The sequence below is a fragment of the Macaca thibetana genome, chromosome 7 (genome assembly GCF_024542745.1).
Source record: "Macaca thibetana thibetana isolate TM-01 chromosome 7, ASM2454274v1, whole genome shotgun sequence".
NCBI lineage: Eukaryota > Metazoa > Chordata > Mammalia > Primates > Cercopithecidae > Macaca > Macaca thibetana.
This window is the reverse complement of record NC_065584.1, coordinates 38,140,861-38,160,415: the sequence shown is the minus strand read 5'-3', so window position 1 is coordinate 38,160,415 and position 19,555 is coordinate 38,140,861. Positions and strand designations below refer to the sequence as shown.

Sequence of the window (19,555 nt, the reverse complement as noted above, 5' to 3'; positions counted from 1 at the left end):
GGCTCTAAACTAGTTTTTTTGTTGATGGATTAATTTGCTGACCAATGTACACGGTCCTTGTTGCACAACCAGAGGCGGAATTCAGCTTTTTTTTTTTTTTTTAAATTATTATTATTATACTTTAAGTTCCAGGGTACATGTGCACAATGTGCAGGTTTGGTACATGTGTATACATGTGCCATGTTGGTGTGCTGCACCCATTAACTCATCATTTATATTAGGTATATCTCCTAATATTATCTCTCTCCCATACCCCGACCCCATGACAGGTCCCGGTGTGTGATGTTCCCCTTCCTGTGTCCAAGTGTTCTCATTGTTCAATTCCCACCTGTGAGTGAGCACATGCAGTGTTTGGTTTTCTGTCCTTGCCATAGTTTGCTCAGAATGATGGTTTCCAGCTTCATGCATGTCCCCACAAAGGACATGAACTCATACTTTTTTATGGCTGCATAGTATTCCATGGTGTATATGTGCCACATTTTCTTAATCCAGTCTATCATTGATGGACATTTGGGTTGGTTCCAAGTCTTTGCTATTGTAAATAGTGCCACAATAAACATACGTGTGCATGTGTCTTTATAGCAGCATGATTTATAATCCTTTGGGTATATACCCAGTAATGGGATGGCTGGGTCATATGGTACATCTAGTTCTAGATCCTTGAGGAATCACCATACTGTTTTCCATAATGGTTGAACTAGTTTACACTCCCACCAACAGTGTAAAAGTGTTCCTATTTCTCCACATGGTCTCCAGCATCTGTTGTTTCCTGACTTTTTAATGATCACCATTCTAACTGGTGTGAGATGGTATCTCATTGTGGTTTTGGTTTGCATTTCTCTGATGACCAGTGATGACGAGCATTTTTTTCATGTGTCTGTTGGCTGCATACATGTCTTCTTTTGAGAAGCATCTGTTCATATCCTTTGCCCACTTTTTGATGGGGTTGATTTTTTTCTTGTAAATTTGTAAAGGAACTCAGCTTTTATTTCTCAGTTTCTCCAGCCTTCCACACTGCTGCATAAACACAGCAGCCTCTCATCAAGGTATTTATGAGTCTGGCAGCCTATCCTGCAGGGAAGCTGTGGCAAAGAGGAGGGCAGAGAAGGTATTCAAATTACAGAAGTGCAAACATCTTCAAATTGAGCGTTAGCTCCCTGGTAGGCACCCTACCTCGCTGTCGTCAGAGATGGTCACCTCGCTCTCTCTCTTGACTCGTGGATCCTCCCAGGATCCTCTCTGCTCTGCACTCTCCCATCACTCCTCCTCTCCATTGTCCTACAGGATTTTCCCCAAATTCAAATTTCTTTCACTCTGTTATGCAAAGCCCTTTCCAGCTCCTACTCCTAAACTCAGTGGCATTTGTATCTCCAAACATTAGGAAGCTCACCAGAGTGGACAGAGAGTGGATAGGCCTTTGTTTAACAGGACCTGGCCAACATAGAAGATACTTGCGGTTCTAGATAACATTTTCCTTGGCTCCAGCTGAACTTATCATGAGGCAGTGGTGACCATCAAGCCCTGTTTGAGCCCTTGTTGCATTCAGAGCACTGGGGAGGAGAGCAGAAGATGGGGACAAAGCTGAAGCTTAAGAAAACCCTTCTTGGATTCCCTAATTCATGTTGGATGGCACCTGTACCACTCTGTGACCCAAGCTAGCGTCCTGGTCATCATGTCACCCTGCCCTTGTTGAACATTTCAATGAACCTTGCTGATTTGTACCTCCCAATAACTTTAATTTTCCCTTTGCCTGGTTATGGACTTCCCCATGGCTAAAACTACAATATGACCTTACAAGTGCCCTGTTTGAAACTTGCTGGCAGCTCCCCTTGTCTGCAGGAAGAAGTCCAGCATCTTCACAAGGACTACTCACTCTGCCCCGCTTTGTCCCTGCTCTCTGACCTTAACTCACTCCTTACTGCACCTCCCCTGCACCACTGCCCACCCTTTGCACTTTCTGCCAATAATACCAGATATATTTTTATAACTTTGAACACACTATTATCTGCCTATGCTGTTCTCTTTGTCTGGAATGGATCTCTCCCCCTTCCATTTCCTCCCAAATTCCCAAGATACTCCTATTCATTCTTCAAAGCCCTGCTTCGTTGTCCCATCTCCCTTGGCTGGACCCCTAAACCCTTGATTCCTCCTGGTCTTCACTCTTCCTGTACCTAATATACACTTACAATGTTGCAATAGATTCTGGCACATTAGAATGTTGCAGTGTACTCTCCTGGTGTGTTGTAAAGTTACAGTGTACTGTGGTGTGTTACAATGTTGCAGAGTACTTCCCTGGTATGTTACAAAGTTAAAGCCTACCCTGATGCTTTACAATGTTGTGGTGTATCCTCTTGATGCTTTACAACTATCCTAGCTCTCCCATTCCCAGTTGTGTGATCTGGGGCACATTATTTAATTTCTCTATGCCCCAGTTTCCTCACCTACCTCATGTGAGGAGTTGAATGAGTTAGCACAATACTGTTACTAGAACAGTGTTTAGCACCTAGCACAAAGGAGGAGCTTGATAAACATTAGGTGTTTTGTTTTTGTTTTTTATAGTCTTTTGAGACAAGGTCTGCCTTTGTGGCCCAGGCTGGAGGGTAGTGGCATGATCATGGCTCACTGTAGCCTCGACCTCCTGGTCTCAAGCAATACTCCTACCTCAGCCTCCCAAGTAGCTGGGACCACAGGCACAAGCTACTATACCCAGATAATTTTTTAATTTTTTGTTGAGACAGAGTCTCCCTATGTTGCCCAGGCTGGTATGGACTCCTGGGCTCAAATGAACCTTCTGTCTTGGCCCTGCAAAGTACTGGGATTACAGGCATGAGCCACCACACCCGGCCAATATTAGCTTTTTTTTAATTATTATTATTTTTAGACAAAGTCTTGCTCTGTCCTCCCAGGCTGGAGTGCAGTGGCTCGATCTCAGCTCACTGCAAGCTCTGCCTCCCAGGTTCATGCCATTCTCCTGCCTCAGCCTCCTGAGTAGCTGGGACGACAGGTGCTCACCACCATGCCCGGCTAATTTTTTGTATTTTTAGTAGAGACAGGGTTTCACTGTATTAGGCAGGATGGTCTCGAACTCCTGACCTTGTGATCCGCCCACCTTGGCCTCCCAAAGTGCTGGGATTACAGGCGCGAGCCACCGTGCTGGGCCCAATATTAGCTATTTTTAAAATTATTGTTTTCTACACTCTTTCTCCTGCTTTTGACTATCAGCTCCCTGAGGTCAGCAAATCATCAAGCTCCAGAGCCTAGCATAGTACCTGGGTATACCAGGGGACTCATTCATGCTCTCTGACCTGAGCTGACCAGCAGCTTGCAGTCACTCTGCAGAGGTAGCAGAGATAAGCCCTAGGAGGAGAACCGATTCCAGTCACATGTAATGAGGAGGACCGGGCATCACAGAGCACAGCAGGTGAGAACTTGGGCTTTGTCAGCAGAGATAACTGCGTTCTGAGTTTGCCACTTACTAGTTGCTTAATCTCTCTGTGCTTCGGTTTCCTCACTAGTGAAATAGAAAAAAACAAGCACCTTTACAATGATCCTAGCTCCCCCATTCTGAGTTGTGTGATCTGGGGCATATTAAACTCTCTTAGAGTTGTTATGAGAAATTTAAATAAGATAAAGTCAATAAAACACTTAGCATCAGGGCCTTTGCACATACAGCTCCTCTGCTGGAAACACTTTACCTCTCCTCAAAGATTACCTTCTTAACTAGGCTCTCCCTGGTCACTGTCTTAGCAAGGCGAGTGTCCAGGCACCTTGCGAATGCTCTTTAATCTGGATATGAAAATACTATTCTTTATGATGGGAGAGAGAGGCAACCAGAGTTGACACAAGCCCCTTACCTCACCCACGCTCTGGGCTTCATCCCAACACATGGGGACAGACAAGGGCCACAGCTGGTGGGCAGAGCTTCTCCCAGGACTGATGTTGGGTCTGGAAGGAGGGATGGGCTGCACACGGGGGGTAGGGGGAAGCAGCAGATGCAGGGATAAGCCATGTGTTGGGAGGACAGGGAGCTGGCCAGCTGGGCTGGAGCCAAGAGCTCCCTCCAGTAGCAGCCGTGTGAGCACAAATGGAAAAGGAGGTCAGGGGAGAGTGCAGCTTATTATTGCAGAGTCTGAACCCAATCATAGTAAATAATCATTATAATCATAAAAGCAATCATTTATTACATATTTACCACCATGTTCTAAGTCTTTAGGGGAACATTATCCTGACAGCCCTGTGAGATATAGCTGTTATTACTATTATCCTCAAGTTGTACGGTGGGAGGGACCTGAGACCTAAATATATTAGGTAACTTGCCCCGGTCACATTGCCAGTCAGTGGCAGAACTCTAACGTTGGCTACCCCAACCTTGAAACTGACAGCCTCTGACCCATCTGTTTCTTGGCCAGGAGCTGGATGGAGCAGCTTCTTAGGCAGTGGCTGTGGGAAGTAGGTATAGGGACTATTGTCTATGGGTTCCAATCCCAGCTCCACCTCTGCCCTAGGAGTGTGGCTTTGCATACACTATTTTGCCCCTAAGCCTCAGTTTCCTCATCTGTGAAATGAGAATAATATGTCTAACCCTCCACGATTGTGACGTGGATCAAATACACGTGGAACCCTTAGCACAGGAGCCAACGCATTAGAACAGCTGCAGAAAGGCAGCCATCTCTAGCCCTTGGGCCGTCTCTAGCCAGACCAACTGCACAGGGCCTGGGAAGATGTGGCCCCTGGCTTGCAGTCCGAATGAGAGTGTCGGGGAACAAGGGGACTTTGGAATAAGGGGTGGGAAGAGGAAGTGTTCCTCTGTGCAGGGACTGGGGTTCTGAGCCCCCGCCTGCTGAGAAGATGCTGAGAAGGGGCAGCTAGAATAGCAGGGCTGTCACTGACTCAGATTTATAAACAAGGCCAGACCTTTGGGTCCTAGAAATGTGCTTGCCAGGTGAGGCCTTCGTTGGGCAGAGCTCATTCCTGCCTGCCAGGCCATCCTCCTCCTCCTCCAGGTCCATGCTGGCTCACCTCCCTTAACCCCCACCTCCACCCAAGCCAACCTGGGGACAGGTGCAGTCAGGCCAGGTGTGGCATGTGTGATGTGTGGGCCCTTCACAATCCCTACTGAACTCTGGCCCTCACAGAGCAAAGGCTACCCTGAACATCCACTTTCCTTCCCCTGCCCCTCTCTATGCTGTCCTTCAGAAGCAGGAGGAGAAGAAGGGACATGACATTAGGGGCTACCTTCTGTGTGCCAGGCAAGTGCTGACGACTTTACATGCCTCCATCCACTGGATCCTCTCTTGCCCCCTAACGATATGTGGCAATATCCCCTAATGAATCTCCCTGCCTTTACCCTGACAGTCTGCTCTCAACACAGCAGCTAGGATGAGCCTTTTACAATGTAAGCCAGGTCACTCCTGCTCAAAGTCTTCCAGTGGCTGCCTCTCTTTCTCAGAGAAAATGCCAGCCTCTACCAACTAGTGCTGTGACCTTCAGCAAATCACGCCTCCTCTCTGCTTCATTTCTGCCCATGTAAAATGCAGGGAGCATTTCTCTCTTAGCATCATTGTGAGTGGTGTTAAGTGCATTAACAGCAGTAACTGCTTGGAATGAGATGTGGTGTGTGGAAAGTACTAAATAAATGTTAGCTTGATCATTATTGTCATTACCATAGCCATAGAGCCCTCTGCAATCTGGCCCAAGTGCTGCTGCCTTGCATTTCGCTCGAGAGCTGGGCACACTTCCCGCCTCAGGACCTTTGCACCTGCAGCTCCTGTGCTGGAAACACCTTACCTCTCCTCAAAGATCACCTTCTTAATTAGGCTGTCCCTGCCCACCCTCTTTAACATGCATCCGTGCCCACTTCCAATGCCCCCTAACCTGCTTCATTTTCCTCCATAGCACATATCAGCATCTGGCACATGACATCTCTATGTCTCATGTATTCACCATCTGACACCCACTACATGCAAGTAGTGTAAGCTCTATGGAGACAGCGATTTTTGCCTGTCTTGTTCACAACTGTATCTCCAACACCCAGAGCAGTGCTTGGCACACAGTGGCAACTCAGTAATTGTTGAATCAATGGAGGAATCTTTACAACAGCCCTAAGAGACAGTTATTTGTACGCCCATTTTATAGAGGAAGAAAGGGAGGCTTAGTAAGGCTGGGAGTTTGCCTGAGGCTGCAACTTGAAGGATGGGAGTTGGTGGACCCCACGGCCCTGCGCTGTGTGTCTAAGCTGTGTGGCCTCCTTGCCATGTGTCTAATGATCATCTGCCCACCCACTTCCCTGCCCTGGCACAGTGCTTTGCCTTAAGTGGGAGGGGCTCCAGAAGTGGCAGGAAGGCATGAAGGTATTTATGTGTTTCAGTCAGCTTGGGCTACTATAACAAAATGCCGTAGACTGGGTGGCTTAAACCCTGGAAGTGTATTTGGTCACAGTTCTGCAGGCTGAGAGTCTGAGATCAAGTTGCCAGCATGATCAGGTTCTGATGAGGGCACCTGTTCCTGGCTTGCAGATGGCCACCTTCTCAATATGTCCTCACATGGTGGAGGAAGAGGAAAAAGAGGATGGGAGAGGTTTGATTTATTTATTTTTGCAACAGGGTCTTGATCTGTCACCCAGGCTGGAGGCCACCCTGGAGTGCAGTGGTGGTGCGATCACGGCTCACTGCAGCCTTGAATTCCTGGACTCAAGTGATCCTCTCACTCAGCCTCCTGAGTAGCTAGAACTACAGGCATGTACCACCATGCCCAGCTAATTTTTTTAAATGTAGAGTCAAGGCCTTGCTATGTTGCCTAGGCTGGTCTTGAACTCCTGGGCTCAACAAATCCCCCTGCTTCAGCCTCCCAAAATGTCGTGATTACAGATATGAGCCACTGCACCCAGCCAGGAAAGAGAGCTCTTCTTAGAAGGCCACAGTCCTATTGGATGAGGGCCCTGCTCTGATGACCTTCCTTAACATTAGTTACCCCCTAAAGACCTTATCTCCAAATACAGTCACATGTGGGGTTAGGGCTTGAACATATGAACATTGAGGAGACATACCGAGTCCATAGCAGTATTTCCAAAGCCATCAAGAGGAGGCGGTGGCCCTGGAGAGAGTCGTGTGCTGCTCCCTGCAGTGATTGTATTCAGACCATGGAATGCATCACTCAGCCCTGTCCTGAGTCCTCTGCAGATTGGTGAGGTGATGAGCACAATCTCATTTGACCCTCAAAATAACCGCATAAGGTAGTTGTTATTATCCCCGTTCTACAGGTAGAGAAACTAAGGCTCAGAAAGGAGAGCTGACTTGGCCAAGGACCCCCAACCCCAGCTGGAAAGTGTCAGGTCTCTCTGATTCCAAAGCCTATATGCTCTCAACTACTCTGTGAAATTCCCTTGGAACAGCCAGGGGACACCGACCTGGGCCCATGGGACTGAAGTGGGATGGACCTGCCCTCCAGGAGCCTGATGCCCTGCTGGGGCACGATGCACACATGGGATGTGGAGTGGGCCTAAGTGCCAAGTGCAGGCTCTGCTAACAAGTGCAGAAGGAGCCCAGACATCAGTGTGGGCTGGGCGGGTCACCAAGGGTGGGAAGGGTCCTGCTGGCTGAAGAGCAAGAGGGAGGGCGTTTCAGGCCAAGCCGCACAATCTCCATGTGCAGGACCACGCAAGTGTAGCAGGCAGGGGACAGTGAGCTCGGCAGTTGCTGGAGGACAGAAGGCTGAAGGGCAGATGTGGCAGGAAAGCTGAGAGGTGGGCGGAGGTCAGGTGCTGGCAGGTCTGGAATGTCACTGAGGTTCTGCAGCAGGTGGCATTCGTGTGCTCTTTCTGTAGTGGGGGCAGGAAGGCCTAGGGAGAGAGTTGGCGTTAGTAGGGTATCAACCTGAGCAGGGTCCACAGGGCTGTGTTTGTTATGTGGCCAGCTAGAGAGGGTAGGTTCAGGTAAAGAAAATGGGACTGGGTGCAGTGGCTCAGCCTGTAATCCCAGCACTTTGGGAGGCCGAGACGGGCGGATCACGAGGTCAGGAGATCAAGACCATCCTGGCTAACACGGTGAAACCCCGTCTCTACTAAAAAAATACAAAAAACTAGCCGGGCGAGGTGGCTGGGGCCTGTAGTCCCACCTACTCGGGAGGCTGAGGCAGGAGAATGGCGTGAACCCAGGAGGTGGAGCTTGCAGTGAGCTGAGATCCGTCCACTGCACTCCAGCCTGGGCGACAGAGCGAGACTCCGTCTCAAAAAAAAAAAAAAAAAAAAAAAAAGAAAAAAAAAGAAAAGAAAACGGGTTGGCATGAGGCTCACACCAAAGCACAGAGCTGAGCTTCACTTCCCTCAGATGGCAGCTGCCAGTAGTCCCAGGCCTGCCTCGCCGCAACAGCTGAGGCCTTAGGAAAGGTCATGTGGCTGGTAGGACCCTCAGAGAGTGTCTGACTTTGTCATGCTCACCAGCAAGGTTTCTTTATCTTTTTTTCTTTTCTTTTCTTTTCTTTTTTCTTCTTTTCTTCTCTTTTCTTTTGAGATGGAGTCTCACTCTTGTTGCCCAGGCTGGAGTTCAGTGGCACAATCTTGGCTCACTGCAACCTCCGCATCCCAGGTTCAAGTGATTCTCATGTCTCAGCCTCCCAAGTAGCTGGGGCTACAGGTGTGCTCCACCACACCCAGTTAATTTCTGTACTTTTAGTAGAGACGGGGTTTCACCATGTTGGCCAGACTGGTCTCGAACTCCTGACTTCAAGTGATCTGCCCTCCTCAGCCTCCCAAAGTGCTGGGATTGATTACTGGTGTGAGCCACAGAGCGCAGCCTCACCAGCAAGTTTTCAAGCCCCTCACTTGAGGGCCCATTCAACCAGTGGTGTGCTGGCAAATGCTTACACTGGGCTCTTGGGGGAGGAAGCTGAGGCAATTCTGTAGGATTTGACTTGTATGGTGTAAATACTCCCATCACAGCCACTATCAAGCTACCAACACCATGTGACCAAACACAGAGCAGGGAAGAGATTGACACTGTGGGCTCTTATGAGCCCATCTGAGCTGGCTCCAACTCTCCCTGCATGTAAACTTTAAACTCTCATATGTGTGCATGCACACACACATACACACATGCTCCACCAACTTTCAGAATCACCACCACATTCTACTCACACCCCGTCACTATAACAGCACTTACTAGCAGGGGCCCTGGAGGAAGGAGCCCACACTCTGGATATCCCTCAGCCTCTGGGCTTTGAGTCCCAATCGGACCTTCCCCTAGAGGGTGCTTGGTGGCTCATCACAGCTCCAAACATGAGTCCTGGGAGAACCCTTGGGGCGGGTCCAAATGCTCCACACATTGACATCGAGGGCGTGGCCTCCCCAGCAGTCCAAAAGCACCAAAGTCACAGAGCCCCTCAGTTAGACCTAAGTCCCAGAAGGAGACGGGGAGCAGTCTGAGACAAAGGGAATGCCAACGTCACACTGGGGTGTTCGGGGCTGCAGATTGCCAGCTTTCATGTTACTTGCCAAAGACCCATCTTAGCATCTTGCATCGTCTTACCTTCCTTCTCCTCCTAGAGGAGACTCTAAGTGGCTGGAGATGAGAGCTGAAGGGGCTGAAGGTACCCTAGGGGATGAACCACAGCTGTCCTGCTGTGCTGACCCAGGTGGTGGTTCAGGGAGACAGAGGCAGCCAGACCTGGAAGCCAGTAGTGGGGCTCCCGCTCCAGCTGGCCACCTGTGCAGGGGCCCAGCTGCCTGTGGGGAGGCCACCGGCCAGCTGAGGCCTTTGTGAGGATGTGGAGCTTGAGTTGGTAAGGATGTCTGAGCTGGTGTCCCCGTGGGCTCCCATGTGAGTCCGGGGCCCCCAAGGGTGCTCTTGTTGTCCCAAGAAACCTTACCCCTTCTCTCCTGGTTGCCCTTCCTTCCTCACCACCCACTATAGGTTTTTCATCATCAAAGAGAGCTTTCTGCTTTACTACTCTGAGAGCGAAAAAAAGAGCTTTGAAACCAATAAATACTTCAATATACATCCTAAGGTGAGGCGGCCCCTGCCAGAGCCACAGCAGGGGAGGGCCCAGTGTGGGCATCAGGGCTTGCATCTTGTGAGGGGATGGGACTGCTGTCTTGCTCTGGCCTAGCAGACAGTCTGGAGGGCAAATCCTCTTGGGGAAAAAGACCTCCTGCCCCTGTCCTGGGCTGGATCCCCACCCTTCTGTGCCCCAGACCCTTCCCCAGCCCTTCCTCTTCTCTCTGGACATCAGTTCTGGCCTCTGTCCTGTAGCCCCAGGGTCTAGCTTCCATCCTGGAGCACTTGGCAGGATGTGGCTTTGTCCAGGGGCCCCCAGAACCCCTGAGTGATCCCAATTGGGTGGGGTGGGGGCTGCCTGTTCTGGTTCTTCCTCAGGGCGTCATCCCTCTCGGGGGTTGCCTGGTGGAGCCCAAGGAAGAGCCCAGTATGCCCTATGCCATGAAGATCTCACACCAGGACTTCCATGTGAGTAAAGCTCTTTCCTCAGTCTGGGCTTCGCAGGAGCAGACCAGCCTCTCAGGCCCCTTCAGGAGAAACCCCCCATGTCCTGGCCTGGGAGAGAGGCATCAGCACCCAGGGATGTGGGGTGGGTGACAGGGCAGAACTGGGCCTCCATCACCCTCAGCGTGGCTGCCTCTCAGGCATGCCCATGGCTCCTCTTCCTGGCAGGGGAACATCCTGCTTGCGGCTGAGTCGGAGTTTGAGCAGACCCAGTGGCTGGAGATGCTGCAAGAGTCTGGGAAGGTGTAAGTGCTCACAGCCAGCAGGGTGGCTGATCCTGCGGATCCAGGACGGGGTGGGCAGGGCTGCCCCGAACTCCCTGCCTCTCTGCTGGGATCCTGGTGGGGACAGGGCCAGGGCTGTGGGAGATGGCTAGGGTGGGTGAGAGCAGACAGGCCAGGTTTTACAGCATCTGTGAGGGGTCCCCTGAGTGAGCTTGGAAAGTGTCTAGGTCACAGGTGGCAGGTGTAGGTACCATTTGTCTCCAACTCTTGGGAGTTGTATTTGATGCCTCCTGATACCCATCTCACCTCCCCAGGTCCATAATTAATTCTAGCAAGGACTAGAGCTAATGCTTTGTAAATTAGGGTCAAGATCACAGAAATCCCCAGCTAACCCAGTCCATTTGCATGTAAACCACTGTCCTGACACCTGCCTAGTCAGGCTAAGTCATGCTTTTAGTTCAACAAACAACACCGACTGTGTGCTCTGTGGCAGGCCTTGCACTGGGTAGTGGACATTCAGTGACGTAAAAAGCCACCCAGGAAGCAATTTCTTCCCTGCTCTAAAAGTGCTGTTGGCCCAGCCCCCAGTGGCCCACTTTGCAGCCTGGGCCAGCCTCCAGCGACTGTAACGGATCCATGCTGGTGGCATGCCCAGAGCTATGGGTGCCAGAGTGAACGCAAGCTGAGATTCTGGAGGAGAAAGGGTGGGCGAGTACAAAACGTATGCCTTCTCTTTCCCCTCTACCCTTCCGTTTTAATGATTTTCTGTTTCTTCCTCTTCCCTCCTCTATCCCATCTGCCCTCCCTCCCCAGGACCTGGAAGAATGCCCAGCTGGGAGAAGCCATGATCAAAAGCCTGGAGGCCCAGGGGCTGCAGTTGGCTAAGGAAAAGCAGGAGTATTTAGGTTGGCTGGAGGGGTGGTTCCCTAATGGTAGCAGCACGTGGGGACCAGGGGCTATAGCCAGGGGCTTGGTAAAGGACCCAGCAGGGGTGAGGGTCTCTCAGGTGGGGCTATGGGGGGACAGAGACCAGGTTCAGCACCTGGAGGGCTTTCTGGTGCAGTATGCATCCTTTTGGCCAGCATGACCAAAGGCAGGAGCATCTGGTGGTTAAGAGCCCGGGCTCTGGATCCAGTTTCATCACTTGTCACCCATCTATCAACTGTGTATATCTTTAGGCAGCTCAGCCTCTCTAAGCCTCAATTTCCTCATCCTTAAAATCGAGTTAAAAATAGTCTCTAGCTTTTAGAGGATTGAGTTAAATGAGAAAATGTCTGTAAGTGCTTGAGCCAGACATGCAGTAAGGGCTCCATAAGTGGAGCTGATGTCGTTATCCTATCCTGGGTCCCCAGGGTCTGGCTTGTCCCCAGCACCCTTGCCCCAGACCATTTTAAACCTTGCCACCGCATTCCAGGTCCTTGTGCCCCTGAGTGGTTGGTAAACGTGCACTGTTTGGGGGAGAAGATGAGACTGAGGGTTTGCCCTCAGCCTGGGACCCTCTCCCCTCTGTCTGCTTAGACACTTGGGGCCCCAGCACTGGCTCCCCTATGCCTGCTTCAGAACCTCCCCTGCCCCAGGACTCTGCCCTCCCTACTAGCCAGACATTAGTGCAGGTGGAAGGTGGGTGTGGGACTAGCCCAGATGCAGCAGCCCTGGGGGATGCAGAGACCATTTTGAACTTCCAAGGATGAGGCCCCTCATAACCCTGTGAATAGAAAAAGCAGGATGATGATGGGGAAGGAGAGTGGCAGCTTCCATCACCAGGAGATGGTCCACCCTCTGGCTGGCAGGGTTGCAGGCCCCTTCCTTGGGAGATGCTGGGGGTGACAGCGATCACCTCAGGCACCAACTCCCTCAGGACCTCAGAGCACTTTCCTGATTTTGTGTGTGTGTGTGTGTGTGTGTGTGTGTGTGTGTGTGTGTGTGCGCGCTTGTTTTGGCAGACAAACTGATGGAAGAGACCGAAGAACTCTGCCTTCAGAGGGAGCAGAGAGAGGTAGGTGCACACCCAGGGGCCCTCAGCAGCCGTGGTGTAATGGCTCATGTTTCTAGCATTAGGGTGTGATGCGGGGGAGCTAGGTGCACAGAGGACTTGCTAGAAGATCAGATGGGGCAGGGCAGGGAGGCCAAGTGGGATCACAGTGCTTGCTTGGGACTTGCTGTAGCTTATTGGCAAGAAGCGTCTTTCTCCTTACCAACACCTGGGAGTAAAGTGAAAAGGGTGGGTGATCACCTTCTAGAGAAAGAGCCATCCAAAATGTCATCAGCTGCATCAGTAGGTAATGAGCTGCTTGTCAATGATGTTCACAGGGGGCTATAATGCCCTCTGTTATCCCTAGAGGGGCATCTGGCACCTGAGGGTAATTGGGCTTGATGATCTCAGAAGTTCCTTCATTCTCTGAAAGTCAAAAGTCCAGAGCAGGCTAAGCACTGGCTTGAGGCAGCCTGGAGGGTTAAAGGAGACTCTTGCCTTGTCTGAAGGTGGGGAGCCATCGAAGCCCTCTTCTTCATTTAGAATCTCAGTGCAGGCTAGGTGCAGTGGCTCATGCCTGTAATCCCAGCACTGTGGGAGGCCAAGGCAGGGGGGATCACCTGAGGTCGGGAATTCAAGACCAGCCTGGCCAACATGGTGAAACCCCGTCTCTACTAAAAAAAAAAAAAAAAAAAAAAATAAGCCGGACATGGTAGCGTGTGCCTGTAGTCCCAGCTTCTCGGGCAGCTGAGGCAGGAGAATCGCTTGAACCCGGGAGGCGGAGGTTGCAGTGAGCTGAGACTGCGCCATTGCATTTCAGCCTGGGCGACAGAGCGAGACACCGTCTCAAAAAAAAAAAAAAAAAAATAGAATCTCCGTGCAGCACTGGGCCTTGCCGGTTCTGAGGAGTCATTATCACATCTGAAAGGCAGGGGGAGGTAGTGGGTAGCACCGTGGATTCTGGAGCCAGGCTGCCTGTATTTGTATTTGACCTTCACTACTTCTAGTTTTGCGACCTCAGGCGAGTTATTTAACTTCTCCAAATATTCTTATCTGAAAAATGCAGATGATAATAGAATCCATCTTAGGGATGTTGTGAGAATTTAGTGAGATGTTGCATATAAAGTGCTTGGCACGTAGTACATGCTTAAAGAATATCTGTGTTTGTTAGCATTATGATCATATTATTAATATAGGCCCATGCTGCGAGTGAACTGTCTGAGCCCTGAAGCGGCAGAGTGATGTGACCAGAGCAGCCTGCAGAGGGAGGGCCGGATTTAGTCCATTTCTCTTTGCCTAGTCACTTGTCCTTTTCCTCTCCCAGGCAAGTCACAGGGCAGGGGCTATCAGCCTTGGCTCAGACCCTCTAACTTGACTCTTGGGAAGTCCTCATCTTTCCCAACCACCCCTCCCTGGGCTCTGCGAGCACTCCCTGGGCTCTGCAGACTAGACAGTCTCTCTAGTCTTTGCCACTGAGTCATTTGGTCAAGATGAGTTCTCGATAAATGTTTGTGGAATGAATTGGTAAATGAGTGGGATTGATTTTTGCAACTTTACATCTTGATTTTAATCCAACAGGACAATCCACCCTCATTTTTCTTCTTCTAAAATTGTATTGGTTATTCTTGCTCATTTATCCTTTCAGCTGGACTTCAGAATCATTTTGTTGATTAAAGATAAAATAAAAAAGATTGGGGATTTGTATTTGGATGGCATGGATTTGAGGATTGGCATCATGAGGGCACCGAGTCTTCTTCCACCACTCAGGTTGGGCCTCTGTGTCTCCAGGCTCTCCTCTAGGTCCTTTGTTAGGGTTTTGGCATTTTCTGCATACAATTCTATACATTTCAAGCGAGGCTTCTGTATTGTCAGCAAATTAAAAACAGGTGCCCAGGGATGGGATGGAGTGGCAGATACAGCCACTGGCAGGGAGAGAGCCAGACTTATCCATCAGAGAGGCTAAATCTGGGGCAGCAGTTGGCTGGAGGAAAATTTAGACACTCTATCTAGGTCTTTAGCTAGGAAATTAGGACAGCGGAGACCCACTGCACACAGGCCTCCCTTAATGCCGCAGCCCAGTGAAGGAGGGAGGCCTGTCAGCTGTGAACTCCCTGACTTTCTGGTATAAAGTGTGGATGAGACTCAGGCCCAGCCACAATGAAGGCTGTTCTGGGCAGGGAGAGAACTGTGCCTCAGTTCTTATTTTTTTGTCAGCTGCATGCTCTAGATCTGGAATAGAGCTCAGGTTCTAGTCTTTGCCACTGAGTCATTTGGTCAAAGTTTCTTCTTCCTTAACTTTCTCATGCATTGGATGGGCCCGACTGTCTCCTGCACCTTTCCCATCTGCACTCAGGTCGGTGATTGTCTGGATGTGCCTTGAGTCACTGAGGCAATTGATGTAATGGCCCAGTGGTAAGATGAAGGTTCTCCTGCTGATTCCCATAGTCTCTTTGAGACAGCCTGGCCTAAAGAAGATATGGAACCAGGAGACCTGGATTGGAGTCTCAACTCTATCACTGATCGTGTGATGTTGGGCATGTCAGTTACCCTCTCTGAGTTTCAATTTCCCCATCTGGGATGTCTGATCAGAGTTATGCTGGCTGCTGCCTACTTCTAAGGTTGCTGCGAGGCTCAATGAAGTAGAATGCGGGGAAGTGATTTGTGAACTGGAAAGGCCCTTGTGCACTGTGTGATGTACAGTCCCGACATCCTCCATGCAGCAGAAAAGGCCTGGACTCTGGGAGAATGGGCAGAGCATGCAGGGGGAACCCTCTTGACTCATCTTGCCAGAGCCGGAAGACCATGCCCTTCCCTGGGTTCCTGGTCTTTGGCTCCCTCTGGCCTTATCCCTCTCACCCCTGGAGGAGGGCAGCCTGCCCACCTTTCCCCTTCTGACTGAGCTGTGAGAGCTTAGCCATGCATATGAGCAGGTGCGGGGGAAAAACCAGAAATGCCCAGGGTAGGGCAGGGTTTCTGGCAAGGTTCTTGCCACCTGGAGTGCTCACAGTCAGAATACAGACTCTGAGTTGGGAAAAATGTGCCACTACGACTGAAGCTCTTTGTCAACCTTTCTGGTGGACATTGTTCCTGGTTCTGTGATGAATGACTCACTACTTCCAGAGGTGTCCTTTGCATGATTCCTCAGTTATTTGAAAGCTCTTCCTTTCATTGAGCTGAAATGTGCCTTCTAGTGACTTTTTCCTACCCTTATACTCCTGCAACTTCAGTCAGAGCCGAGTCAGCAGAACACACGATATGGTGGAGAAAGGTTTGGATCGTGGCAGGGCTTAGCTGACAACTCAGTCTCTAATGGGGCTGCTAGAAACACTCAAGCCATGTTGGGCTTCAGGAACAGAAAGCTCTGGCTGCTCCAGGTTTGTAAGTGGTAACTTCCACTCTTATCAGCATTCTCAGGCTACACTTGGACACTGGCTTCATTTAAGAAACATGCAGGTGAAATGGAAAGTGGAAAAGAAATGAGCAAGGAAGTGAGAATTTCTCTTTCCTTAATAAACTTTATTTTTTGGAGCAGTTTAGATTCACAGCAAAACTACGAAGCAAGTGCAGAGATTTTCCACATAACACTTGTTCTCCCACAGGCTTCCCCATTGTCAATATCCGGCACCACAGTGATACATTTGTTACAATCAATGACTCAACATTGACACACTGTCACCCAAAGTTCATAGCATACATTAGGGTTCACTCTTGGTGTTGTGCATTCTATGGATTTTGGCAAATGTATAACAACATGTATCTACCACTGTAGTATCATACAGAATAGTTTCACTGCCCTATAAATGCTGTGTTTCACTGCCCTAAAAATCCTGGTAACTGCTGATTTTTTTTCTTTCTTTCTTTCTTTTTTTTTAAGATGGTGTCTCGCTCTGTTGCCCAGGCTGCAGGGCAGTGGCGTGATCTCGGCTCACTGCAAGCTCCGCCTCCTGGGTTCAAGCAATTCTCTTGCCTCAGCCTCCCGAGTAGCTGGGACTACAGGCGTATGCCACCATACCTGGCTAATTTTTTGTATTTTTGGAAGGGACAGGGCTTCACCATGTTAGCCAGGATGGTCTCAAACTCCTGACCTCGTGACCCCAATGCCTCAGCCTCCCAAAGTGCTGGGATTACAGGCATGAGCCACTGTGCCTGGCCACTGCTGGTCTTTTTACTGTGTCCATAGTTTTGCCTTTACCAGAATGTCATATAGTTGGAATCATATGGTATGTAGCTTTTTCAGATTGGCTTCTTTCACTTAGTAATGTGCATTCAGATTTCCTCCGTGTCTTTTTATGGCTTGATAGCTCATTTCTTTTTAGTGCTGAATATTACATTATCCCCATGTCCTACAGTTTGTTTATCTATCTCCCTACTTAAAGACATCTTGGTTGCCTCCAAGTTTTGACAATTATGGATAAAATTGCTATAAACATCCATGTGCAGGTTTTTGTGTGGACATATATTTTCAGTTTATTTGGAAAAGTAACAAGGAGTGTGATTGTTGGATTGCATGATGAAAGTGTGTTCAGTTTTGTAAGAAGTTGCCAAACTGTCTTCCAAAGTAGCTGTACCATTTTGTATTTGCAGTAGCAATGAATGAGAGTTCCTGTTGCTCCATATCCTTGCCAGCATTTGGTGTTGTCAGATATTTGGATTTTGGCTATTCTATTTTTTATTTCAGTTTTTAGTTCTTGAGACAGAGTCTTGCTCTGTTGCCCAGACTGTAGTGCAGTGGAGTGCAGCTCATTGCAGCCTTGACTTCTTGGGTTTGAGAGATCCTCTCACCTCAGCCTCCTGAGTAGCTGGGACTACAGGTGCACTCCAGCACACTTGGCTAATTATTTTTATTTTTGTTTTTATTTCTATAGAGACGGGGTTTGCCTATGTTGCCCAGGCTTCTCTTGAACTCCTGAGATCAAGTGATCTCCCCTCCTGGCCTCCTAAAGTGCTGAGATTACAGGCATAGCACTGTGCCTGGCTGATTTTGGCCATTTTCATATGTGTTTAGCGGTAGCTCATTGTTACTTTAATTTGCAGTTACCTAATCATATATGATGTTGGACATCCTTTTATATGCTTATTTGCCATCTTTAAAAATTTTATTTATTTTTTTAGGCCAGGCATGGTGGCTCACGCCTGTAATCCCAGAACTTTGGGAAACTGAGGCAGGTGGATCATGAGGTGAGGAGTTTGAGACCAGCCTGGCCAACATGGTGAAACCCTGTCTCTACTAAAAATACAAAAATTAGCCAGGCATAGTGGTGTGTGCCTGTAAGCCCAGCTACTCGGGAGGCTGAGGCCAGAGAATTGCTTGAACCCAGGAGGCGGAGGTTACAGTGAGCCGAGATCGTGCCACTGCACTCCAGCCTGGGTGACAGAGCAAGATTCCATCCCAAAAAACATATATATATATACACACACACACACACACACACACGTATTTTTGAGTCAGGGACCCACACTGTCTCCCAGGTTAAGTGCGGTGTCATGATCATGGTTAACTGCAGCCTCACATGCTAAAGTGATCCACCTGCCTCAGCCTCCCAAATTGCTGGACTACAGGCATGCATCACCACACATGGCTAATTTTTTATTTTTTATTGTAGCCTGCCACGATTCCTGGTGGAATGAACAAAGTGGGGCGAACGTGGGAATAAAAGACAAGAGACAAAAGAGTATATTTGGAAGAAGGGCTCAGGGGGCACCTTGCCTCTAGTGGACAAGGGCCCTGAGCTTTACACAGCCCTCCATATTTATTAGGCAAAAGAGATAGCGAGAAAGTGGGGGTGACTGTCGGGTAATTGTCAGTTGGCTGTTTGGTTCACAGCAGGCTTGCAAGACTGCATCCTTTGAACAATAGGTGCTAGATTTCTCAATAGATAACTTCAAGGAACCACGGCCAGGGAGTGATGTCCCTCAGCAAACCTTTCGGTGGCAGGCACAGTGTGAGTTTGCTCACATCCTGCATTCACGATAAACAGTTTGCTGCTTGATCATACAGCCTCCAGTGGAATGCTGAGTTGGTCACGCTCCCTTTGGCCTGTTCAGCTCCCAACATTTTGTAGAGATGTGGTCTTGCTCTACTGCCCAGGCAGGTCTTGAATTCCTGAACACAAGTGATCCTCCCACTTTGGCCTCCCAAAATGCTGGGATTACAGATGTGAGCCACTGTGCCTGGCCTGCCATCTTTGTATCTTCTTTGCTAAGATGTCTGGGTCTTTTGCCCATTGTTTTAATTGTTGAGTTTTATGAGTTCTTTGTATATTTTGCATAACAGTCGTTTATTAGATGTGTCTGGGAATGTTTTCTCCTAGTTTGTGACTTGTTTTCTCATTCTCTTGATGTCATTCACAGAGCACCAAATTTAAATTTTAACGAAATCCATCTTATCAATTGTTTCCTTCAAAGCTCATGCATTTTGTGTTATGTCTAAAAAAGTCAGCACCATAGATTTTCATCACCTTGATGAAAAACTTTCTGTAGACATCACCTAGGTTGTCTCCTATGTTATCTTCTAGGAGTTCTATACTTTTGTGTTTTGCATTTAGCTCTATGATCCATTGTGATTTAATTTTTGTGAAAGGTGTTTAAGGTCTGTGAATAGAATCTTTTTTTCTTTTTCAAGTGGCTGTCCAGTTGTTCAAATACCATATGTTGAAAAGAGTATCTTAGGCCAGGTGTGGTGGCCCATGCCTGTAATCCCAGCACTTTGGGAGGTCGAGGTGGGCGGATCACGTGAGTTCAGGAGTTCGAAACCAGCCTGGCCAACATGGTGAAATCCTATCTCTACTAAAAATACAAAAATTTGCCAGGCGTGGTGGTGCATGCCTGTAATCCCAGCTACTCAGGAGGTTGAGGCAGGAGAATCA

The 19,555-nt window shown here is 49.1% G+C and overlaps 2 protein-coding genes across 17 annotated transcripts in view; one reads left to right on the top strand and one right to left on the bottom strand.

Moving 5' to 3' along the window:
• The window catches only part of ERH (ERH mRNA splicing and mitosis factor), an 892,055-nt gene that overhangs the window by 111,010 nt on the left and 761,490 nt on the right, over nucleotides 1-19,555 (bottom strand). The window lies entirely within an intron of this gene.
• The window catches only part of PLEKHD1 (pleckstrin homology and coiled-coil domain containing D1), a 47,364-nt gene that overhangs the window by 6,060 nt on the left and 21,749 nt on the right, over nucleotides 1-19,555 (top strand). The window contains exons 2-6 of the mRNA XM_050797388.1: nucleotides 9,906-9,999; nucleotides 10,368-10,457; nucleotides 10,662-10,738; nucleotides 11,531-11,622; nucleotides 12,661-12,713. Coding sequence (XP_050653345.1) covers nucleotides 9,906-9,999; nucleotides 10,368-10,457; nucleotides 10,662-10,738; nucleotides 11,531-11,622; nucleotides 12,661-12,713 — 406 coding nt within the window. The remainder of the gene's footprint in view (nucleotides 1-9,905; nucleotides 10,000-10,367; nucleotides 10,458-10,661; nucleotides 10,739-11,530; nucleotides 11,623-12,660; nucleotides 12,714-19,555) is intronic.